General features: G+C 42.2%; 1 protein-coding gene across 4 annotated transcripts in view; it reads left to right on the top strand.

Moving 5' to 3' along the window:
* SPECC1 (sperm antigen with calponin homology and coiled-coil domains 1) overlaps window positions 1-25,737 on the top strand; it is a 258,571-nt gene that overhangs the window by 133,063 nt on the left and 99,771 nt on the right. For 3 of the 4 annotated variants that reach the window (XM_037166251.2, XM_037166258.2, XM_037166265.2), the window contains one exon: window positions 9,395-10,971. The exons of the other annotated variant lie outside the window; for it this stretch is intronic. In XM_037166251.2, coding sequence (XP_037022146.2) covers window positions 9,395-10,971 — 1,577 coding nt within the window. The remainder of the gene's footprint in view (window positions 1-9,394; window positions 10,972-25,737) is intronic. 4 annotated transcript variants of the gene reach the window in all.

Here is a 25,737-nt window from a genome sequence, read left to right as displayed (position 1 = left end):
TAGAGTTAAGAGAAAAACTAAGACAATGTGATATCAGAGGTAGTGTTTCTAAAAAGAGGAAACTGTTCGAACTCTGTTGAGAGGGTTAAAACTGTCCATCGTATTGGACCACATGGAGATCATGAGGAACGACCTCAGCAGGCAGGGTTTTGGTTGAGTAATCGGCATGGGTAGAGGAGTGAGAGTGGAAGAAAGGAAGACAGCCAGTGAGCATAACTAGAGAATTCTGGAGGAAGATGTGGATTCTAGTTTTTTGGGTATTTCTTTCTTTCTTTTTACATTTGAAGGGAATTGAATGCCAACTTGTTTAAATGCCAGTCAGAAGGATACAGTGGAAAGGGAATATATTTTAACAAGTAACAAGTATATTGGGGATATTGAGCATACTGGCTGGACTTAAATGGGTGTTTTGAATGTTGACTAGGGATTAAGTGTGACCTTGAATGCCATGGGAAGAAGTTTGACATTGCTGCAGCAGATGAGAAGAAATACTTACAGATGTTTGAATAGAAAAATAAATGAGTTAGTTAAGGGACTTGATACAAAATCTCTCAAAGGTGGAAGAGGCTAGAATCAAGAAGACCTGTGAGAGTGTTTCAGAAATTTAGAGGATCTGGGCTAGATTTATACTGAAAGGAAAGGAAAAGTATGGAATAATTTCCAAAAACAGTTCATAGGTTTTAGCAACTGACTGATTAGTTATAAAAAGAAAGGAGAAAGGAAGGTTAAATATGTTTTTAAGGTTTCCTGAATGGTGGAATCCAAAAGTGATTGATGCAGCTGTCAGATATGAATAAACAGGAAAGAAAGAAACGACAGATCCCTGATAAGTTCGGCTGCCGCTGAGAAGCTGAGAAGGCTGAAGACTGAGAGTAGGAATCAGATTCGACCATAAGGAAATTATTGGAATGTTTTGAGAAAAAAATTCATGTGGAGTCATAGTAAAAAAAAATCTAATAGTTTAGACTCTTAGAAATAGAATGAGCAAGTTGTCTTGTGTTTAGGAGGCCAAGTAGCAAATGTGTGGTATGTGTAGATGGTGAACTTTCATTTGTATGTCCCACCTGTCTTTCCCACAGAGCAGGTACTCTGTGAATTCTTTTTGAATAAAGGAAAGATTGATCATTTATTTCAGAATGTCACCATTCATTGGCACATGTTAGAAGACCTACCAAAGAACAACCTCAGTAATATATTGTTTGGGCAAGATGAGGAAATTAAAAAGGGACTAAAATATTTTATTTTCAGCTCATTAAAATTACTACTTAAAACGGTCACCTGATTAATGGTTTAAATGATCATGCTGTTGTTATTTTGAATGTGCTTTTTGTTCTCTGAAAAAGATTTTTTTTACCACTCATTTATCTCTCTGCATATTATTATGGTAGGATTGTCCCCTCCTGTTTTATAAAAAATATATTTTATTGATTATGCTGTTACAGTTGTCCCATTCTTTTTTCTCCCATTTATCCCCCTGTGCCCTGCACCATCCCTCCCTCCAGCATCCCTCCTCCTTAGTTCATGTCCATGGGTTGTACATCTAAGTTCTTTGGCTTCTCTATTTCTCCTACTATTCTTAACCTACCCCTGCCTATTTTGTACCTACCAGTTATGCTTCTTGTTCCCTGTAGCTTTTCCCCCATTCTCCCCCTCCTCATCCCTGCTGATAATCCTCCATGTGATCTCCATTTCTGTGATTCTGTTCCTGTTTTAGTTGTTTGCTTAGTTTTTGTTCTTTTTCTTTAGCTTCAGTTGTTGATAGTTGTGAGTTTCTTGTCATTTTACTATTCATAGTTTTGATCTTCTTTCTCTTAGACAAGTCCCTTTAACATTTCATATAATAAGGGCTTGGTGATGATGAATTCCTTTAGCTTGACCTTATCTGAGAAGCACTTTATCTGCCCTTCCATTCTAAATGAAAGCTTTGCTGGATTGAGCAATCTTGGATGTAGGTCCTTGCCTTTCATGACTTGGAATACTTCTTTCCAGCCCCTTCTTGCCTGTAAGGTCTCTTTTGAGAAATCAGCTGACAGTCTGATGGGAACTCCTTTGTAGGTAACTCTCTCATTTCCTCTTGCTGCTTCTAGGATTCTCTCCTTCATTTCAATCTTGGCTAATGTAATGATGATGTGCCTTGGTGTGTTCCTCTTTGGGTCCAACTTCTTTGGGACTCTCTGAGTTTCCTGGACTTCTTGGAAGTCTATTTACTTAGCCAGAATGGGGAAGTTCTCCTTTATTATTTGTTCAAATAAGTTTTCCACTTGTTGCTCTTCCTCTTCTCCTTCTAGTACCCCTATAATTTGGATGTTGGAATGTTTAAAGATGTCCTGGAGGTTCCTAAGCCTCTCCTCATTTTTTTTGAGTTCTTGTTTCTTCATTCTTTTCTGTTTGGTTGTTTCTTTCTTCCTTCTGGTCCACTCCATTGATTTGAGTCCCAGTTTCCTTCCCATCACTATTGGTTCCCTGTACATTTTCCTTTATTTCATTTTGCATAGTTTTCACTTCTTCCTCTTTTTTTGTGACCATACTAATGTGACCATTGCTGTGAGCATTCTGTGACCATTTCTGTGAGCATTCTGATTACCAGTGTTTTGAATCCTGTGTCTGATAAGTTGGATATCTCTTCATCCCTTAGTTCTACTTTTGGAGCTTTGATCTGTTCTTTCATTAGGGCCACATTTAATTATTTATTTGTCCCAGTGCACCCAGTACATAGCAAGGGGCAGGGCTTTAGGTGTTGGCCAGGTCAGGGAAACCTACTTAACTGTGTTGTGGCCCTGTATGTGGGGGAGGGGTCTGAGAGGGAGCAATGCTTCTTGCTTGGCTTTTGGCTGGCTTTTAGTCACTTCCTCCATTGCCCACAAGCAGGTTGGGCCCTTCTGGTGCTGATTCCCCAGTGAGTGGATTTGTGTATGTTGTAGGACCCTGTGGGTCTCTCCATTGAACTCCTGTGAGGTTGGGGGTTTCTCCAGCTGCCTCAACCCCCACAGGTTTTTTTCAGCCAGAGGTTTTGAGGCTTTATTTCCATGCACTGGAACCCTGGGTTGTGCAGTCTGTCCTGCTCTCCAGTTCTTCCTCCTGGTTTATCTGCACACAAATGTGGGACCACCTAGTCTTCCAGCCACTGCCTTGCCTCAAGTCCTCTCTGCTGAGCTGCCCATCTCTGCCCCTCTTACCAGTATGGATGAATGTTTTTCAACTCCTTGGTGTTCAGACTTCCACACAGTTTTATTTTTCTGGCAGTTCTGGTTATTTTTAGTTTTTAAATTTGTTGTTGTCCTTCATTTGGTTGTGTGAGGAGGTAAAGTGTATCTACCTCTGTCTCCATCTTAGCTGGAAGTTCCAGTCTTGTTTTATTTTTAAATTGATCGTAAAAACACAGCTAAAAAAGACATAGGAAAATTACCCAGAGTCCAACCTACTTAATGCTCACTGGTTCTCAGTGTTATGTGTTCCTTCCTATGATGTATCTCTATGTCTATGTGGTTTGATGCACCTGTGATGAACCACAGTATAATTTTTCATTTGGCCTTTAAAAATGTAACATACCAAACACGAGTTTTTAAAAATATAATATCATATTCAGTGGTGCTTGCTTTCATTTTCACTTCTTGCGATCAGACAACCAGCCTCACTAGGAATAAGTATTGATCTAGTATGAGGATGAGAAAGAGACAGAAAAAGTAAGGGTGACAGCTGAGCCCATCTCTGTGCCATTGGTCCCAGACTTTGCATCACTCTGTCATTCTTGTCATAGTATACAAGAGGAGACTAAAAAAATAGTGAAAGTATCTTCTGGAGGGTGAGTCCCTTGTTGTACTGGTCTGCCCCTGCTAGGTGAGTGTTTCAGGAACCCATCTGTGTCAGTGTACCAATTGATGTTGTTGTGAGAGGCTGCATTCGACTTCAGTGAATTTTTTTTAAGACTCTTTGAACGTGTTTGCCTATTTCATGATGGGTGATTTACAAGTGCACCTGCCCACACTGCACTGAGTGTTCAACAGTTTATGATGGAACACAGTGTGACCCCTATGCCCCACCCTCCCTGTTCACCCAATCTCTCCCCGAGTAACTTTTTTTTATAACCCTGATGAAAAAAGTCCTCAAAGAGAAGTTTTTTGCTGATGTGGAAGAGGTGAAACAAAAAAAATGGCAGAAGCACTAAAAGGCATCAAAATCAACAAGTTCAAAAACTTTGGAGCAGTGGAAAAAAATATCTCAGTAGATGTATTGCATCAAATGGAGAGTGGGGTTTTTTTTCTTTTTTCTTTTTCTTTTTACTAGCCCTGGAAAGCCTAATGTTTACCATCTGGGCCTTTATGGAGAAAGTTTGCCAACACCTGTGCCAGACCATTGGTGTTCCAGGATGAAACTCAGAGCTTTAGAATGGAACTCTCATACTTGTGGATTCTAGAACCTCAGTATTCTGGATGTTCTGTATTGTACTTCCTTAAAATATGACAATGCTAGAACTTCATTATTACAGAAACTCAGAATTATCAAACTGTAGAACATTCAGATCTTGGGAGTTCAGAGCTTGCAACTCTAGAAAATAGCATTTCTGGTTCTTGGAACATCCAAATCCAGAACACCAGAACCTGAGAATTTGAGATGTCTACAACATAAATGCTCAATTAACTCGCCAATTATCTAGTTTGGCAATAACAGCCACGTCTGGTCCACAGCCCCCTAAAGGTCAGGTTTGAGGTCTGGTTGGCTGCTGCCCCTCCCCTGCAGGCGTGCATGCTCCCTATTGTTTCATGCCTGTGCTCACCTACTCTGCATGGCACAACTGGAAAGGGGTGAACTGGAGCTCCAGGTTCAGGCAGCTGGCTGCAGAAAATGGAGAGTATTTTGAATAAGTACCCAATTTTTATAAGTAAATTCTGTTTTGAGGGGTCCCCCTTGTATTATGCTAGGTAGCATGCCCAGTTTAGAGGTGACAGGATATATTGTCCAATAGTTAGGCTGTTGAACCCACAGTACTTGAAAGAAACTAAGGGTAGAAACACTGATTGATTACATCACAAGCTGTAGCAGTGCCACTGCTTGACTCCTACCCAGTAGTGCCCACCACAAGTCCTTCTGGGGGCAGACACAGTCACGAAACTTGGGAGCAGCCAAGCACCAACCCTAGTTTGGTCTGCTGATGAATTTTAAGAACTCTGTAAACTTCACCTCTGCTAGTTGCAATTTTTAAAATTTTGTGTACAGAGATGGGAAGAACCTTTTAGACAATCAAAACAATTATACTGATGATTCTTTAAGTGATGATGAAATAGAAAGAACAGAAAAAGGAACAGATGTATTGATAGTAAAAAATACAACTGGGTTATGTGTTTTATAATCCGCAACTGGGTGTATTTCATAAATGAACTTTGGTTTGTTGTAAAAAAAAAATTCCTAGTAGTTTAAATAAGTCTTGAGTAACACCTAAGTGGAGAACAAAGTAAGATTCTGGCAGTGAAAGGAAGGGGTTAAACTGTAGCTAGAAATGATGACTGAGTTGATCTGCTCTCATATTTTAGCTCTTTTCATCTTCAAAGCCATCAAATAATTGAAAAGGAGCCTTAATTTTGGTAGCATTATTAGGAATGGCAAATACTGGTGTGATAATTGGTCCCGGGCTCTTAATGTTGCCTGGTCTGGCTATATATAGTTACGGAGAAACTTTAATTACCTTCCAGTTTTCATTACAGCCTTGGCCAAGATTACTTCACCATAGAAAACTGGTGTGACTAAAACATTTTATTAGTTAGTGATTTTAATCTTCATTTAACAAGAATAATTAAATAGGGAGACTTCCGCCAAGATGGAGGCATAGGTGGAAGCACTGCACCTTCTCACACAACCAAGTTTAAAAACAACAAAGTTTTAGCAACAAAAACACAGCCAAACCACAGAAAATAGAACGACATAGAAGTCTGACAACAATGAACCCTTCAGCCAAACCGGTAAGAGGGGCAGAGCCAGCAGCAGACCAGGGTCGGGCAGGAAAGATCCATAGGACCAATCTGGGCACGCGATCCATGCGCACCAGCAGCCGAGGGTGGATCCCAGGTGTAGAGTAGTTGGCGGACCCACTGAGGGCAGACCATGGTCACACATTCGTGCGCAGATAAACCAGTGAAGGAACTAGCGGTGGTGAGACGGACAGTGCAGGCCCCAGCGGGCGGAAGCGGCAGAGGGGACCACTATTGTCCCTCTCTGACCCCGCCCCCACATACAACATCACAAACCAGCGACCTGGGTGGCCCCGCCCTGGTGAACAACTAAGGCTCCGCTCCTCATACCTAACAGGCAAGAACAGACCAAAACATGGCTCAAGAAGAACTCTGAGCCCCAGAGCTGATAAATCTAAGCAATGAAGAAATAGCCAAACTTTCAGATGCACAGTTCAAAACACTGGGGATCAGGATCCTCACAGAACTGGTTAATTTTAGTCACAAATTAGAGGAACATATGGAAGCTAAACTAATTGAAATGAAGGGAAATGCACAGGAAACCAATAGTAATGAAAAGGAAACTGGGACTCAAATCAAAGGAGTGGACCAGAAGGAGGAAAAAAATGACCAAACAGAAAAGGATGAAGAAACAAGAATTCAAAAAAATGAGGAGAGGCTTAGGAACCTTCAGGACATCTTTCAACATTCCAACATCCAAATTATAGGAGTACCAGAAGGGGAAGAGGAACAATCACCAGTGGAAAACTTATTTGAACAAATAATAAAGGAGAACTTCCTCAATCTGGCAAAGGTAATAGACTTCCAGGAAATCCAGGAAGCTCAGAGAGTTCCAAAGAAGTTGGACCCAAGAAGGAACACACCAAGGCACATCATCATTACATTAGCCAAGATTAAAATGAAGGAGAGAATCCTAGAAGCAGCAAGAGATAAGGGGACAGTCACCTACAAAGGAGTTCCCATCAGACTGTCAGCAGACTTCTCAAAAGAGACCTTACAGGCAAGAAGGGGCTGGAAAGAGGTATTCGAAGTCATGAAATCCAAAGATCTACATCCAAGATTGCTCTATCCAGCAAAGCTTTCATTTAGAATGGAAGTACAGATAAAGTGCTTCTCAGATAAGGTCAAGTTCAAGTTCATCATCACCAAGCCCTTATTATATGAAATGTTAAAGGGACTTACCTAAGAAGAAGAAGATAAAAAAGATGAACATTGAAAGGACAGCAAACTCACAGTTACTAAGAACCACACCTAAAACAAAAGCAAACTAAGCTAAATCAGGAGCAGAACCACAGAAATGGAAATCACATGGAGGGTTAGCAACAGGGGAGTGGGAGAAGGAGAAGGGGGGAGAAGGTACAGAAAATAAGTAGGATAGATGGTAGGCAGAAAATAGATAGGGGGAGGGCAAGAATAGTATGGGAAATACAGAATCTAAAGAACTTGTGACACAGACATAAACTAAAGGGGGGAATTGTGGGGGAGGAGGTGTCCAGGTGGAGGGGAATGAAGGGGGGGAAATAAAACAACTGTAGTGGCATAATCAATAAAATATACTTTAAAAAAGAATAATTAAATAAACCCTCTTTCACTGCATATCTAGTATGATACACATAAAGCATCTGGACACCTGAAAGTATTCAGTGTGTGTTATAGTACTCTTACTTTCTCAGTAATTTAATTTGACAGGTTAATATAAAGCCATGGTTTTTCTGTATATTAATATGACAGTTTAGCCTTTATTATGTCAACATTTTAAAAGCACTCAACTGTCAGAGACTGAACAACAGATGGTGATGTCACATCAGATTCCAAGATGCTTGGGTAAGCAGTTGCTCCTGTCTTCACAGCTGTGTGGGTGGGGGGCTTAGAGCTACTGTGCAGTGCTGGGCTCTGCTTCTGCCTTGGTAGTCCAGAGCTGCTGCCTGTCTGTGGCTGCTGCCTGTCTGTGGCTGCTGCCAGTCTGTGGCTGCTGCCAGTCTGTGGCTGCAGCCCCTGCTCCACCTTTTCCTGCACTGCAGAGGCCTAGTGTCAGTGACCTCCCACCCAGGGAGCATACCTGTGTAATTTATAGTGGCCTTGATTCATGAAATGGTCTTTGAGTTTGTAAAACAGGCTCTGGTTTCCATTGACATTGGAAACCCTCAGGTGGGCTTCATTTCTAGCTCACACAAGTGTGATGGCTGGGTTTTCATCCTTACAATTGTTTTCAACATTGTCTGTAATAATAGATGAAAGTATAAGATATGGTATAGATGAAAGTTTTAAAATGGTTATAGTATAGTGGTATAGATGAAAATAAAAGATAATTCCTCTTTGATGCTCAGTGGATTGAGATCTGGCCTGCAAACTAAAGGGTCTCCGGTTCATTCCCAGTCAGGGCATGTCTGTGGGTTGTGGGCCAGGCCCCCAGTGAAGGGCACACAAGAGGCAACCACACACTGATGTTTCTCTCCTCTCTTTTTCCTTTTCTACCCCTCTCTCAAAAAAAATAAATCAATAAAATCTTTTTTAAAAAGATAATTCCTTACATTTCCCATTATAAGTATTCTGAATTCCATATCATTTCCATATTATATAAATCCCTTTAACATTGAAAGCTGTACCATAGATAATATATAATATGCCGTTATCTCATTTGTTCTTATTTATCTGTGGATACCCATGAGGACACTGCTTCCACATATGTGAAAAGCAGTAGGTCATTGGATCAGATCAGTCTCTCCAGAGGATTATTCTGATTCCTTAATTAGATTTGTGCTTAGTCAAAATATGTTAATGATGAATTTTTAAGTGTTTTTTAGAAATTCGTATATCTGATTTTCTCAAAAGCCTGTTGTTTAGTTGTCAAGATTATCAGTTCAGATGCTTTAAGTTGTAGGGGACAGAAAACCCAATTCAAGGTGAGTTCTAGGAAAGGAAGGGTCTTTTGGGTTGTATCATTGGAAGGCCAGCAATAGGTGAAGACAGGATGGATTGATTTAGCAAATCCACAATGCTAGTAAGTATTAGGTTTTCTTCTTTCTTCTTTTTGCTTCTCACCTTCTTGTGATGACAAGATGGTTGCCAGCCATTCTCAGACATAAATGTTTTCTCACCTATGTCTGATCATGTTTTAGAAGCTCACCCAGAACACCTTCCCTTGTGTTTCATTGGCCTTAGTTGAGGGGTCTGCCCATGCCTGGAACCACCAAGTGTGGCTTGAATGGGATTATGCTAAGTAACTCAGGATGGAAATCAGCTTCCCTTAAGTATGGGGCTGCAGGAGGAGATAGAGAAACCCCAGTCAGAACCAGGTACTTATCTAGAGCAGCAGAAATGAATGAAGGGCAACAGCCTTGCTAGTTGCCATGCGATGCTAGTTGAAGTCCTTCGGGTTCCATTTATAAAAGTGCTTGCTGTGTTTCACTGGTTTCTACTTATGTCTTTAGGGGCTGTGACAACCAAACGGACAGGCATTCCAGCTCCTCGAGAACTTTCGGGAACTATCTCAAGAGAGAGAACTGTGCCACGTGTTTCCTCCAACCCAAAGAAATCGGCGTCCAGTCCATCTTCTTCTAGTGCGCCCACCCCCACTAAGCCCCTGAGGAACACTTCTATAAGACTCAGACAAGAGAGTGAAGGTGGAGAACGGGCCGTGCTCGAGTCCCAAGTTCGGGAACTCTTGGCAGAGGCCAAAGCAAAAGACAGTGAAATCAACCAGCTTCGAAGTGAACTAAAGAAATACAAGGAGAAAAGGACTCTGAACACCGAAGGAACTGACACTTTGGACCCAAAGTTAGATGGAACATCAGTCTTACCAGGTGACTCAGAACCTTTGATAAGAGCTCTTGCGGAGAAGAACAAGACTTTTCAGAAAGAGCTTGCTGATCTAGAGGAAGAAAACTGGGCCCTGAAGCAGAAACTGAGTTACCTTGAGCAGTCTCCAAATTCAGAAGGAGAAGCAAGTCATGCTGGTGATAGCAGCTGTCCAGCCTCCGTAACCCAGGAGTCAGGCTTTGGAAACCCAACTGGAAATCAGTTGTCAGGTGAAATCGATGAGTATAAAAAAACTATCCCCCCAAATGTATTACAGACGTCAGGTTCTTCAAGTAGTGATGTTACCAAAGCTTCCTTGTCACCAGATGCCTCCGATTTTGAGCACATCACAGCAGACACCCCCTCGAGGCCCCTGTTTTCCCCGAGCAACCCCTTTAAAAGTCCAAAGTGTTCTACCATTGGGAGTTCCCCTAACAACGTGAGTGAACTGTCCCTGGCTTCCCTCACGGAGAAGATACAGAAGATGGAAGAAAATCACCATAGCACAGCAGAAGAACTACAGGCTACTTTACAAGAATTATCAGACCAGCAACAAATGGTGCAGGAATTGACAGCAGAAAATGAGAAACTGGTGGATGAAAAAACAATTTTGGAAACTTCCTTTCATCAGCATCGAGAGAGGGCAGAACAGCTAAGTCAAGAGAATGAGAAGCTGATAAATCTCTTACAAGAGCGAGTCAAGAATGAAGAGCCCAGCGCTCAAGAAGAAAAACTTCTGGAACTGGAGCAGAAGTATACAGAGATTTTTGAACAGGGCCGCTTCGAAAGAGAGAAGCTGCTCAACATTCAGCAGCAGCTGACCTGCAGCTTACGGAAGGCTGAAGAGGAAAACCAAGGAGCTTTAGAAATGATTCAACACCTGAAGGAAGAAAATGAGAAACTGAACGGGTTTCTAGAACTGGAACGGCATAATAGCAGTGTGGTGGCCAAAACTCTAGAAGAGTGTCAAGTTACCTTGGAAGGACTGAAGATGGAAAATGGATCTTTGAAGTCTCATCTGGAGAATGAAAAGCAAAAAGGTGTAGAGACCAGTCCTGTGGGGCAGACAGCAGAGGGCTGTGCAATTCAAGAAATGTTGAAAGTAGCTCGAGCTGAGAAGGATCAGCTGGAACTGTCTTGTACTGAACTCAGACAAGAATTACTAAAGGCACATGGTGAAATTAAACATGTGTCAAGCCTGTTAGCCAAGGTAAGGAGATACCTCTTTATCAGTATTTGCTCATCCCTGTTAACATTTCCCTCCTTTTTGATGTTTAAATTCACAGAGCACAAAGAATCTTTCGCTTAGTCAGTTTTACTCATGAACCCAGCATTCTAGCTTGAAGATTTGTTAGGTTCCGGACAGATTGGAGATACAAAAATGAAACACCCCCATTTTCTGACTACAGGCAATTTAAACTATAGTGAGGATCTGGTGAATCAAATCAGTGAGTGTGAGGCAGGGACAACAGATGTCACAGAGGAGAGAATATCGCACCTAGAAGGAACACCTCAAGTACATGGGATAGTGTACCCTCCAAAGTAGGGACTTCTTGAAAAAAGTGACAGTAAACTGAGTCTTGAGGAATGAGTGTGAGTTAATTCAGATCTATTTATTGGTTAGCATGCTTTTGGCTGCTAGTAACAGGAAATTAAAATCACCCAAAGTTCCCCACTAAGGAACAGTATAACCACTGTTTTGGTGTTTTTGGTGTTTTCTTCCATATATGTGTGTGTGTATGTATGCGTGTGTGTATATATATGTATATATAAACATACATATACTTGTGTTTCCCATAAGTTAAAAAAATTTAAGACTCATTCTAAGAATATTCATTTCTGAGAATATTCTCATTATTATTCTTTGAAACATGATTTTAAAGACCAGATAGGTGCCTGTTGAATGTTTGTGTTCTTTTCTAGTCTTTTGGTATTGTAAATACATTTTTATATCACTCATTATTTCCTTAAGGAAAATTTCTAGACATTGACTTGTTGCAAGAGAGTATGACCCTTTTAAAGACTTTGGATACATTTAGTCTCATCACCCTACAGAAATATTACTTCATTTTGTTCCCACCAGTAGATTATGACAGTGCCTGTTTCCCCAAACCCTTGCCAACAGCTGACATTAAGTTGTTGGATCATTCAAACCCAGTCTGCATATCCCCTTTTTTTCCTCACCTTTTTTGCTTGGAAAGATCTTCCCCCAACCCAAGATCAAATGAAATGATCACTTCTTTCATTTTATTTTATTTTTAAAAATATTTTATTTATTTATTTTTAGACAGAGGGGAAGGGAGGGAGAAATAGAGGGAGAGAAACATCAGTGTGTGGTTGCCTCTTGCATGCATCCCACTGGAGACCTGGCCCACAATCCAGGCATGTGCCCTGATCTAGGGTTCCTTGTGATCTAGGGGTCCTTGGTGAGTGAGATTGAAAACATCTCCCCACCTGTTTCAGGGTTTGAGACTGTTTCAAGGAATAAATTATGTCTTGAACTTCCAGGGGGATTTTTCTCTACTGCTTCCTCGCCTTAAGATTAGTTAGTTGCAACCTGACTCTGACATTGGGCTGTCTAATGATCTGAGTAGTGGGTGGTGTTGGGAGTTTTATCATTGTCAGTGTCTGCAACTCACATCATTTTATGGAAAGTTCAGAAGCAGTTCCATTAAAGGTACTAGCCAAATGCCCATTTGAACTACCGTTGGTAATTGTGTCTTTACATTAAGTTGTAACGTCTGTGGAATAAATCTCCCTTTCGTTATTCTGTTGCAAAATGTTTAATCTCCCTGGTGACCTTTTTGAAGTCCTCCTTCAGTCCCTCATCTATTTTTTGGTATTTAGAGTGGTTTTACATAAAATATATGTGTCAATGAGAAAAAACTTGGCATCTTAAAACAATGGCTGATTCTTTTTGATCATGAAATTGCATATTAATTACAGAAGGTTTAAAATTTTCAGAAAAATATAAAGATGAAAATATTATCTTTAACTGCTTAGAGAAAAATACTGCTAACATTTGGTTGTATGTCTTTTCAGGCATTTGCCCAGTTTATGCACATTTGGGCATGTGTACACACTGGTATCAACATACAATATTTAATCTTCCTATTCAGAAGTGGAATATGTCACTCCATGTTTTATGAATACAAAGCCCAGTTGGAGTAGCTTATTAATTCCATTGTCCATCTATTTCTGATTAATTTGTTTCTAATTTGTCTTTATCAATTCTTTCATCCTGCTTTTTGTACATTTCCTTGGTTTCTTCTAGTTTCTTGAGTAAAATTCTTTGTTTACTGAAGTTTGTCCTTTCTTAGTTAATAACAAAAGCATGTATGAGTTTGCTCTCTATCACAGCTTTGGCTAAAGGAAGACAATAAAATTTAGAATTTGGGGGGGATAAACTAAGTCAAATTTGGAGAAAAAGGAAAAGCCTTTGCATTCTCTGTACAAGGTACAATGCGTTTTAAATCGAGTTGTTAATTATAGTATGCATACATTCCATATCTTCATGTATTGCTTGCTGATTAGAATGATCACATGTGAGACAGTAGGGCAGACAAGTCTCTGGCCATTGTTTTCAGAGTCTGAGGTCAAAGGTTTGCGGTGTGGTGTCACAGAGTTTCTCTTGCATGTATCAAGGTCCTAGGCCTGTGCTTTTTGCTGTCTTGTGCTCTGTGCTGTCTTGTGAGTACGGGGACATTGATCTGTAACTGCAATGAAGTTATAACTTGTACTAATCTTTCTGTCCCTTTCTATTACCATAGAAAAAGTAAAACCCAGACCTCCTAGGCAGACTAACAGCTTATTTTAGCCCCACTGCAGAATATCAACTACTCCACCAGCAACCATGAATTCAAATAATAAGGCACAAAAGACTCATGTCCAAAGGAAACAGGAGCACTTGTAGCACAAAACTATAATGAAGGGTGTGAAGTGCTGGGCCAGAAGGTACAAAGACTGGCTCCACCTGACTTGGCTTATGGTTTATTCTGTGGCAGTAGGCAGGCCCCTTTCCATTGTACCATATTGAATACAAGTGTAGTGGTGGAGGGATCCTTATTTAGAGTGTGTTCATCTTTTTGCCATTAAGGATGTCTGTTGTGGGTATCTGCTGTATACTGTTTATTGAGGTATTGCAAGCGTTAGCTAAGAAGGGTTTCGTTTGCTTGTTTTTGTAAAAAAATTGATGGAGATTGAATTTTTCTACATCTACTATAGATCTCACATACTTGTAAGATCTATACTATAGATCAGGGGTGTCAAACTCATTTTTACTAGAAGCCACATCAGCCTTGTGGTTGCCTTCAAAGGGCTGAAATAATTTTAGAACTGTATAAATGTAACTACTCCTTAATGGTTACGGAGTTGAAATTACATTTGGCCCTTTGAAGGCAACCACGAAGCCCCTGGTGAAAATGAATTTGACACCCCTGCTGTAGATTTTGGACGTATACTATAACGTTAATAGTTTTTATGTAATCAAAATGTTTTTTCTCCCTTAATTTGTTAATGAGGTGTTAATTACAATACTAGATTTTCTAATGAAATATACCGTTAAGTCATTTTTGCATTCCTGGTGTCCATCTGATTCAGTTCTCAATTGCTCTACTTGGCATGTTTGCATAAAACTTTCAGATATAACCACCTTAAGCAGATATCAGTGACTGTCTAATCACCAAAGCAAACCACGTGGTGATGAACAACTTTCACCCTTCAGCTCTGCACTTACCCACTCTAATTCTTGGCTGGAGGTGAATATTACAAACTATCCCATAATCTAATAGATTTAGTTCATCTATTTCAGTTTAGTAAATTACTTTAATGACTCAGATGTTGTTAGAAGAGCCTCTGAAAAGCTTTAAAATATACTTTATTTATTTTTTGGCTATGGGTGGATCTGATCCTCATGTAAAATCTATAGGACATTTACAATAATTGTGGGAATGTTTTGTAGCCTTTTCTTCCTCTCATTGCTTCGTCTGCATCTTTTTGCTAACATCTCCATGCTTTTCAGCCTCTCTCATACCCTCCATGTACATTTTGCTGGCAGCCGAATGTGTGACTATAGAACACACCTTTGTACAACTTTGAGAAAAGGTCTAGTTCTACAGACTCCTGAGGTCAAAACCTCCCATAAGCCACACCTGTGCCCGCCCTAGCCAGCAAGCAGCCTGTGGCTGCATGGGATTATTGTTTTCCAGGCTATAATGCAGCTCAGGTTTATATTTTTTGACTTTCAATTTTTAGTCATTTGGGATCTTGATTTCAAATTACAGAATTTTTATAAGACTTGAATCCTAGAAGAAATACTGATTGTCCCCGACCCCAAGACTGAAAGCTTATAGGTGGTATAGCCTTAGAATGTAGTTCTTTCTATAGAGACTCAGATGTCTCTTCTGTAGTATTAAGGAGATTATAAAGAAATACTTGGTGTGAGTGACCAGGGAAAGCTGGAGGTACAGTGATCACTGTGTGACCCATGTTGGTCACCAGGCCAAACTAGGGTAGCTATCCCCTGGCCACAAATGACAAAACCAGAATTTGAGAGAAGGATGTGGCAGGTAGATGAGCTTGTCACCATGACTGCAGAATAGGACTCCTGGAAGGATGAGATCTTGGAACCTGGCTTAAATAACAGGTGGCCCATGAGGATTCCCAGGCAATGCTTTGGACGGTAAGACACAGGAGCCCCCTTGTGTTGGTGGCGTAAGCAAACAGATGGACTCTTTGCTCCCATAACCAAAAGTCCAGGAGGTAGGCAGTTGGTTGCTATGACCTGGGGGGCTGTGTAATATCAAGACTCTAGGCTGGCAGCTCTGTGATTCTCTCAGCCTTCCCGCCAGAGTTCAGGGGCCATGGCATCTTCAGCATCTTGTCCTACAGTCCAGGCAGCAGGAGGCTCAGCAGGTCCATAGACACCTCAGTGAACATTTTTCCCCAATAGCCCTCTCAGCAACTCCCTTTATATGATATGGTCAGAACTGGGTTGCACACCCTCCCTCAGCACTGTCCTTGAAATCACAGTCATATCCCAACTCCTGTACAAAATTGGGATTCTTTGTAAGAAAAAAGAAAGTACACCGTTTGCTATAGCATCCAACAGGACTCCCTCCATGTGTTCACTCCTTCCGAGTCATGTTCATTCTCCACAAAGTGCTCACAGAGATCTCTGAAATGTGTGACACCCACAGTAGTTTCCCTGTGCCCCAAACACTCCCCTGCCATGCATAAGTCCCACCACTGCCCTCCCCACCTAGGCCCAGCCAGACCATATTCTTGTCCTGACTCATCATGTGAAGGAGGTGGGCGCTCTCTTCTTCCAGAAGCACTCTTACCTCACTCCTTGCCTCCTTGACCCCCATTCTTCACTGGCCTGGTTCTATCTTAAGATTTAGGTCTCAACTATGGCGTCACTTCTGTAGAGAAGCCCTCAGCTCTGTGGGGTCATGTCTCATGGACTTGACAGGCCTTCAAGTGTAGATTAGCTCAACCACTTGTGTGAGAGCCACTTGCCCATCCCCAGCACCTCAGAGGAGCCCAGCGGGGTGGGTGAATGTCTTTGGTAGAGTTAAGGGGAACTTAGGAATCACTTCCCCATGAATCATAGATACTGTTGGAAAAGTTGGTTACGATGGAGTTGTTTAAGCTGAAAATGTGAACATTTCAATTATCTTCGGTTCAGACAGTTTCCCCATTCCCTCTAGTGTATTTGGCTGACAACCATATTATATCAGCTCTTGATGAAATGGAGCTCTGGGACTTCATGCTGGGAAGAGGGCAGGGAAGGAACTTGGGTGAATGGAGCCTGTGTGCCTGCTCTCACAGGGAAGTCAGGAGAAGGCCCGTTGAGTCAGCTTAGGAAGGGGCCTGCAGGCTCTTCACCTGGAAACCTTCAAGGTGGGCACTTGCCTCAGGAAATATGTTCCAGGCTCAGCCTTGTTGCACAGAGCCCAAAGTCTGTTTGACACCTGGAGGTGAAGCTTCAGAAGATTCAACCATAAAACCAGAGTACCCACCCTTCCTTTTTCAGGTCAGATATGACTGTCATGTTGCCCTGAACACATGGCCGTCATGTCCTGCAAGGGTGTTGGATCTCCTGTCTGGTAGGGCTGTGCTCTGAAACCATGTGAAGCAGGAGAGGGGTGGGAACTAACCTGAGGGTTTGACATCAAGAGAGCCAGTGTTTGAGAAGGCTGGTCTTGCCAGTGGGACTCTGGGCTTCCATGTAATTCCTAAGAGGGGGTGCACTGCTCCACATGGACCTGGGGTCACCACTCCTTCATAGATAGATAGGTCCTAAGGTCAAAAGTGCCTTCACGCCTGAGAGCAGTTTCTTCTCCTGCCCGAGTTCTCCTTCTGCCCCTCTGGTATCTCTTGGAGCAATAAAAATATGTTTAACTGAGATGTTCTACTGATGCATTTTACATTTGCTGAGGATTGCAGAGAGTGTCAGTCCTGTCAGAGGAGGACATATTATCAAAGATGGCTAGGTAGAATTCTTAATTTATTTTTATTGTTTTCTGCCCTTGAAGATCATCTAGTGGTCAGACTGGCACAGCCCTTTCTTTGTTCATTTATCTTGGAAGACAGCCTGGGGTGTTTGGCATTACACTTGCCAGCACCGGTATATTCTGCACTGTCTGTCATGGTTTCGACTGCACCCTCAGCCCCTCAGGACAGACACACCCTTCCCCCAGCTGTGGGGGGTGATGACTGCTGGCTGCCAGCTGGAGGGCCTCTCCAGGGCCAGCCCTCTGTGAGAAGGGCCTCCTTGCCCCAGGAATAGCTGCACCCAGTGCCGTCCATTGAGGGGATACAAGGAGGCCCAAGCCCTCACTTCAATTTGGAGCTGCTCTGAAGGGCTTCCTAGGGACAGAGCTTCCCTTGCTGTGACTACCTCATACTTCTCCTTCTTCACTATGGCTGGCCTCTTGCACTCACCTGCTCAGCTCTGCTCAGGAAGCTTCATGAATGAACATCCCCATCTCAGAGTCCCTTTCCCTAGGAGCCAGACCTGTGGCCACGCCTTCTCCCCAGTTTGGTGTCTGACCCGGGAAGGCTGTAAAACTAGCTGAGACTGTAGCCCAGTCTGTTTCAGAGCTGCCCTGCCTGTCCTTGTATCCCAAGGTCCTAGAAGGTTGTGTGAGGAGGCTGTTCCCTGTCAGAGAGGACTGGTCTCTGCTGCCATCTGCCTTTGGTGGTTCAAGGACTGTTTGCTCTAACTGCCTTTCCAAGGGAGTATTGGTGCTCCCAGGAAATTTTTTTGAGTTTATTTGTAGTGCAATTCCACACACCCCATTTCTAGAGAATGCTGATTTTTTTAAAAATGAGAGGTGCTTAGAATGATTTCCTTTTTTTTTAAGGGAAACATTGGGAATCGTTGCTGGGTGCAATTTGATAGTGCAATTTTTGCACTGGAGAAACAGGTCTCAAGAGGACTGGCAGTAGAAAGGCTGGTGAAGTGAAAGGCAGCCTGGAACTCTGAACAGTCATCAAAAAGTACAAGGAGTTGGTTTTACTTACTTGATTAATTGGTTTGTTCTTTTCAAATTATTTAATTTCTCTTCTCCATTTGTTAATTTGTAAAAATGAATGTAAAAATACCTGCCTATTTCAATCGAACAAGCTCCTGGGGGAAAAAGTTGTGAAACTATTTACTTTAGGCTTTGTTTTTTCCTTTTTTCCAATGCAAGAGCTTTTTGTAATATATCGCTAAGCTTGAGAGAATAACTTCAAAATGAGAAGGAAGAATGATGTTTGTAATTGGAAACAGTATATTGACTTACAGGGTGACCGACCCCACAGCCCACAGCATGCGTGGTGGCGGCCCCTCTCTGTACCCCTGCGCTTACCGGTGCTCGCGGACACAGAGGGTGGACCAGGAGGCAGGGGCCTCTGAGAGGCCAGCAACCCCAATTGCACAAGGAGGTTTCCTCAGGCTGCTGAGCCTCTGGGTTACTTGTTACACCCTCCAGTCTCACCCCTGACCCTTGTAGTCTGAGCAAGTAATGTGCATGTTTCTAGACTCCAGGTGAGCTGCTCTTAGCCTGAGGTCCCAATGAGGAGCCAGCCAGTTCTGCCTCCCTCACTGCTTTCCAAATGCTGTCCAACAGCAGCCTTGTAGTATCTAAAATAAAGTGTCCCTTTTCTCCTTAAAAGCTTCTTTTGTTTATAAAGTAGTCATCAGATAAGGGGCTTTTGGTCTTTTCCATGTTTGTAATTATCTCGGACCTGAGTTATAATGCCTAATATTGTATACAATAAGACATAGGCAAATTATTAGAGAAATAGTAAGCTTTATTGAATGCTTACCATGTGTGAGGGTCTGTGATAAACTCTTTTTATAAAGGTTTTATTTTTAAAAGATTTTATATATTTTAAGAGAGGGGTGGGGAAGGAGATAGAGAGGGAGAGAAACATCAATGTGTGGTTACCTCTTGAGCACCCCCTACTGGGCACCTGGCCCACAACTGACTGGGAATCCAACCAGTGACTCTTTGGTTCCCAGTCTGGCACTCAATCCACAGAGCCACACCAGCCAGGGTTCTTCTAGGATTTTTAGGATTTTAAGTCTTATATTTAAAGTCTTTAACTATTTTGAGTTTATTCTTGTATATGCTATAAGAACCTGGTCTAGTTTCATTTTTTTTTTGCAAGTATCTGTCCAAATTTCCAAACACCATTTATTGAAAAGGATGTCTTTACCCTATTGTATATTCTTGCCTTCTTTGTCATATATTAATTGATTATATAGTAATGGGATTATTAAATTTATTGAGACTTGTTTTGTGGCCTAACATGTGGCTTATCCAGGAAAATGATCCATGTGCACTTGAAAAGAATGTATATTTTGCTGCTTTGGGATGAAATGCTCTGAAAATGTCAAATCCTTCTGATCTAGTATATAATTTAAGGCCCCTATTTTCTTGTTGATTTTCTCTCTGGAGGAGCTATCCATTGATGGTCAGTATCCCACTATGATTTTTTTTTTTTGGTCTCTCCCTTTATGTCTATCTAGATTTGCTTTATATATTTAGGTGCTCCTATGTTGGGTGCATAAATGTTTACAAGGGTTATATCCTCTTGTTGGCTTTGCTTTAAAATCTGTTTTGTCTGATATAAGTATTGAAATCCCAGTTTTTTTTCTCATTTTTATTTGCATCACATACTTTTTCCAGTCTCTTTACTTTCAGCCTGTATGTATCTTTTGTTCTAAAATGAGTCTTTGGTAGACAGCATATATATGTATATATGGGTCTTGTGTTCTTATGCATTCACTTACCCTATGTCTTTTGATTGGAACATTTAATTTAATTACATATAAGATGACTATATATAGCTACATACTTACTGCTGTTTATTTATAACTATGTTTCTCTTCTTTCCTGTTCTTAAAGAAGTCTCTTTAATATCTCTCGTAATACTGGTTTTGTGGTGATTAACTCCTTTAGCTTCTACTTATCTGGGAAGCTCTATTTCTCCTTCAATTTTTAAAATTTTATTTATACTTATTAATTATGCTGTTAACAGTTGTACCAGTCTCTCTTCCTTTGCTCCCCCCACCCAGCACCAATTACTCCCTCCAGTGATCCCCGTCCATTGTTCATGCCCGTGGGTCAGGCATATAAGTTCTTTGGAAACTCCATTTCCTATATTGTTTTTGTGGGGTTTTTTGCATTTTTTTCTAATTTATTTTTTATTGATTATGCCATTACAGTTGTTCTATTCCCCCCCCTTCATTCCCCTCCACCCTACCCCCTGTCCCCACCATTACCCCCCTTTAGTTTATGACCATGTGTCTCAAGTTCTTTAGATTCTATATTTCCCATGCTATTCTTGCCCCCCCATCTATTTTCTATCTACTGTCTATGCTACTTATTTTCTGTACCTTCTCCCCCTTTCTTCTCCTCCCACTCCCCTGTTGCTAACCCTCCTTGAGATCTTCATTTCTATGTTTCCACTCCTGATGTAGCTGTCCTCTTAGTTTGCTTTCGTTTTAGGTGTGGTTGTTAATAACTGTGAGTTTGCTGTCCTTTCACTGTTCATGTTTTTTTTAACTTCTTTTTCTTAGGTAAGTCCCTTTAACATTTCATAGAATAAGGGCTTGGTGATGATGAGCTCCTTGAATTTGATCTTATCTGAGAAGCACTTTATTTGTCCTTCCATTCTAAATGAAAGTTTTGCTGGATAGAGCAATCTTGGTTGTAGGTCTTTGGATTTCATGACTTGGAATACCTCTTTCCAGCCCCTTCTTGCCTGTAAGGTCTCTTTTGAGAAATCCACTGACAGTCTGATGGGGACTCCTTTGTAGGTGACTGTCCCCTTATCTCTTGCTGCTTCTAGGATTCTCTCCTTCATTTTAATCTTGGCTAATATAATGATGATGTGCCTTGGTGTGTTTCTTCTTGGGTCCAACTTCTTTGGGACTCTCTGAGCTTCCTGGATTTCCTGGAAGTCTATTTCCTTTGCCAGTTTGGGGAAATTCTCCTTTATTATTTGTTCAAATAAGTTTTCCACTGGTGGCTGTTCCTTTCCCCCTTCTGGTACCCCTATAATTCAGATGTTAGAGCATTTAAAGATGTCCTGGAGGTTCCTAAGACTCTCCTCATTTTTTTGAATTCTTGCTCCTTCACTCTTTTCTGTTTGGCCATTATTTGCTTTCTTCTGGTCCACTCCATTGATTTGAGTCCCAGTTTCCTTTTCATTGCTATTGGTTTCCTGTGCAATTCCATTCATTTCAATTAGTTTCGCCTTCATATGTTTCTCTAATTTGTGGCTATAATCAACCAGTTCTGTGAGGATCCTGATCACAGTGTTTTAAACTGTGCGTCTGAGAGTTTTGCTATTTCTTCATCACTTAGATTTATAGGCTCTGGGGCTTTGAGATCTTCTTGAGCCATTTTTGGTCTGTTTGCGCTCGTTAAGTATGAGGAGCGGAGCCTTGGACTCCCAGGTGGCTGGATTGTGACGCTGTATGTGGGGGCGTGGTCAGAGCGGGGAAATGGCGGCGCCCTCCGCTGCCACTCGCCACGGGGACCGCTGGGTTCCATCCAATTGCCCACTCCCTTGCTTGTCTATCCTCGCACGAATGTGCGACCACAGTCAACCCGCAGCCTGCTCCCTCTCTGTTTCCCCGAGGTCGCTCGCTGGGTCTCTCACTAGGTCCAACCCTGCGCCTGGATTCCGCAAGCCTGAGTCCGGCTGACCGAGTTTTCCTGTGCAACCCCGCTCCACCAGCTGCTGGTTTCGCCCCTCTTACCGGTCAGGCTGAAGAATTTGTTGTTATCAGACTTCTGAAAAGTTCAATTTTCTGTGTTCTGGCTGTGTTTTCTGTTGCTAATATTTAGTTGTCTCTAATCTTGGTTGTATGAGAAAGCACGGTGTCTCCACCTATGCCTCCATCTTGGCAGAAGTCCCTATATTGTTTTTAACATCCCCTAACTACTCTGTGTCTACCAATTTGTACTTCTTAATCCCTGCACCTTTTCCCCCACTCCCCCAAACTCCCAACCCCACTGGCCACCATCCCAATGTTCTCCATATCTATGATTCAGTTTCTGTTCTGCTTGTTTGCTTAGTTTGTTTTTTAGATTCAGTTGTTGATAGTTGTGAATGTATTGCTATTTTAATGGTCATAGTTTTTATCTTATTCTTTTTCTTAAATAAGCTCCTTCAGCATTTTATATAATAATGGTTTGGTGATGGTGAACTCCTTTAGCTCTACCTTGTCTGGGAAGCACTTTATCTGCCCTTCGATTCTGAAGGATAGCTTTGTCGGATAGAGTAATTTAGGTTGTATGTCCTTGCTTTTCATCACTTTAAATATTTCTTGCCAGTCCCTTCTGGCCTGCAAAGTCTCTCTTGAGAAATTAGCCGAAAATCTTATGGGAACTCTGTTGTAAGTAAGTCTTTGATTTTTTCTTGCTGCTTTTAAGATTCTCTCTTCATCTTTAACCTTTGGCATTTTAATTATTATGTGTCTTGGTGTGGGCTCCTATGTCCATCTTGTTTGGGACTCTGTGTTTCCTGGGCTTGTATGTCTATTTCCTTCATCAAACTAGGGAAGTTTTCTTTCATTATTTTTCAAATAGGTTTCCACTTTCTTGTTCTCTCTCTTCTCCTTCTGGCACCCCTACGATGCGAGTGTTGGAACATTTGAAGCTGTCCCCGAGGCTCCTTACACTGTCCTCGATTTTTTGTTATTCTTCTTTCTTTTTGCTGTACATTTTCTTCCTTGTGTTCCAAATAATTGATTTGATTCTCCTCTTTATCTCCTTCACTGTTGGTTCCCTGTAGATTTTTCTTTATTTCGTTTAATGTAACCTTCATTTCTGCCTGGGTCTTTTTTATGCTGTTGAAGTACCCAGTGAGTTTTTGAGCAACCTGATAACTAGTGTTTTGAACTCTGTGTCTGATAGGTTGCTTATCTCCATTTTGTTTAGTTCTCTTTCTGGAATTTTGTTCTTTTCTTTCATTTAGGTCGTATTTCTGTCTCCTCATTTTAGCAGCCTCCCTGTGTTTGTTTCTGTGTATTAGGTAGAGCTACTTTGACCCTGTGTCTTAGTAGCATGGCCTAATGTAGTAGGTGTTTCCTGCAGGGTCCATTGGCATAGTCTGTCCTGTCTCCCAAGCTGTGTACTTGAGATGCACCCTCTTGTGGGAGCAACTTCCCTCACAAGTCCCCCTGAGTGCCATGGATGAGAGTGAATATGACCAAGTCATGATGTGATCTGCTTAGGGAGGAGAAGTGGCCATTTTCCCAGAGGGAAAAGGCGTGGGCTGGTGGCCAGTTTCTCAGGGGAGACAAAGACCAGCAGCGGCCAGTTTCTCCAAGGAGAAAAAGGCCTCAAGCCCCCTCCTCCAGGGCTTTTATTGGGTTCTAATAGACAGGAATACAGGGTGGCAAGGATCAAACAGTAGATAACATTTCAAAGAAATCCGAGGGCTTACTATGAGTCAGAGTCTGCCAGGGACAGAGTTTTAGGGTCTCCTGCTCAAACCCTTAACATATGAATGAAAACACTGTTAGCAGAGCAGATTTCACAGGTTTATCAGGAAGTCTTTGTGATGCCAGATTTCCCAGGACACACTTTAGCAAGGCAAGGAGCTGGACATCTCCCATCAGGTATTCAGGCTTAAGGGGATTAGAGCCAGGAAACGTTTCTCCCAGAGAACATGGGGACTCAGGTCAAAGTTGGGGGGCAAGAGTCCATTGCTCTTTGTTGCAGCCCCCTGAGTTCTTTCATAAAGGTGTTCCAAGTGATCGAGTCTGGCTTAGGTTGCCCCCCACTGTGAGGGGTCTACCTGTCATTGACTTCCAACCAAGCTTTGGGGGCAGGGAGAGGAAACTGAGGCAGTGTTTGCTACTAGAGACAAGCTCTGGCATTCCAAAGGTCGTCCCTTGCCCTTAGCCACAAGGGGTCAAGATACAATTCCTAGAACCAGGCAAAGCGGTCTACAATACTCTCCATGTGGATTGAGTACTCCCTCCTCTTGTAGGTGAGTCTTAATTGCTGCCAGCAAGTCAATGGAAGGGATTTACCCAGTCCAGACAGCTGTGACCTCTGGCCAGCAACTACCTCCCACCATGCTTTATGGAGGTAGTTGGATGGTGTTCTGACATGGTTTGTAACTCTGCTGGGTATACAGACATTTGGGTTTCCCAAATGCTTCAGGCCAAGGTCATCCTTCACCTGTGGTCTGTCTGGGTTCCCTTTGCATAAGCTATAACGCAATTTGTAGATGACTGCTGCTAGTGCCAGGCCTGGGGAGCCACTCAGCTACAGTTGTGGGTGGCTGGACTCAGCTGTTGCTTGTTTGAGCAGAGTTTGGAAGATCTGAAGCCTGTACCTACCCCAGTCCTTCATATGGAAAAGCCTCTGTTACGAGCTTGGGTGGGCCTGTAAGTGGGATGGGGTTGACCCTTAGCTAATTGTCAGGGCAGAGCTTACTGTGTAAACCAGGTTGATGAAAAATCAAACACGGTGCCAACACACTGTGACTCTGTGTGGGGTACGGCTCAGGAAGGAGGTACAGTGGCTACTCTCCATAGTTCTGTCTAGGAGAAAGCTGTCCTCCAGTTCTTTTTTAAAGATTTTATTTATTTATCTTTAGAGGGGAAGGGAAGGAGAGAGGGAGAGAAATATCAATGTATGGTTGCTTCTCATGCGTCCCCTGCCAGGAACTGGCCTGCAACCCAGGCATGTGCCCTGACTGGGAATCGAACCGAGATCCTTTGGTTTACAGGCCTGTGCTCAGTCCAATGAGCTACACCAGCCAGGTGTCCTCCAGTTCTTGCCCTGACGCTAAACACTTCATTTCCTCCCTGTATGGCACTGGTGCTCTTCAAGGTGCTACCCAGACACTGGGGCTCAGAGGGAGTGAGTCTGAGTAAGTCCATGTGCCCTTCAAGAGGGCAGATGGCCCTTCAAGAGGAGAGGACTGAGAATCCCATAGTTTCTTCTGCTGACCCAGCTCTCACTGCTTTTTACAGCCAGAAGTTATGGGGACTTATTTTCCTGGCACTGCAACTTTGGGCTGGGTGATCTGGTGTGGGGCTGGCATCCCTCGCTCCCAGGATATCTCTCCATTGAATATCCATCACACCTGGGTTTAGGAGCAGCCCATCTGTGCCTCCGCCCCTCTGTCCCTCCTACCAATTTGGATGACTGTGATTTCTTTAATTCTTTAGTTGTCGGACTTCTCTACAGCTCAATTTTCTGATGGGCCACTCAGCAAAACTCTCGGGGTGATAACTTGTTCTATATTTTTTCTGTGGCTATGTGAGAAGAGCCGTGTTTACCTATACCTCTGTCTTCCCTCCTTCAATTTTAAATGATAGCCTTGGTGGGTAGTCTTATCATAGTTCCTTGCTTTCCATCACTTTGAATATTTCACACTATTACCTTCTGCCCTGAAAAGTTTCTGTTGAGAATTCTGTTCATAGTCTTATGGGAGCTTCCGTGTATAT

The sequence above is a fragment of the Artibeus jamaicensis genome, unplaced genomic scaffold (assembly GCF_021234435.1).
Source record: "Artibeus jamaicensis isolate MK-2021 breed Jamaican fruit bat unplaced genomic scaffold, CSHL_Jam_final contig_419, whole genome shotgun sequence".
Classification (NCBI taxonomy): Eukaryota; Metazoa; Chordata; class Mammalia; order Chiroptera; family Phyllostomidae; genus Artibeus; species Artibeus jamaicensis.
Note: the sequence above shows the minus strand (reverse complement) of the source record. Positions and strands in the feature narration are given on the sequence as shown.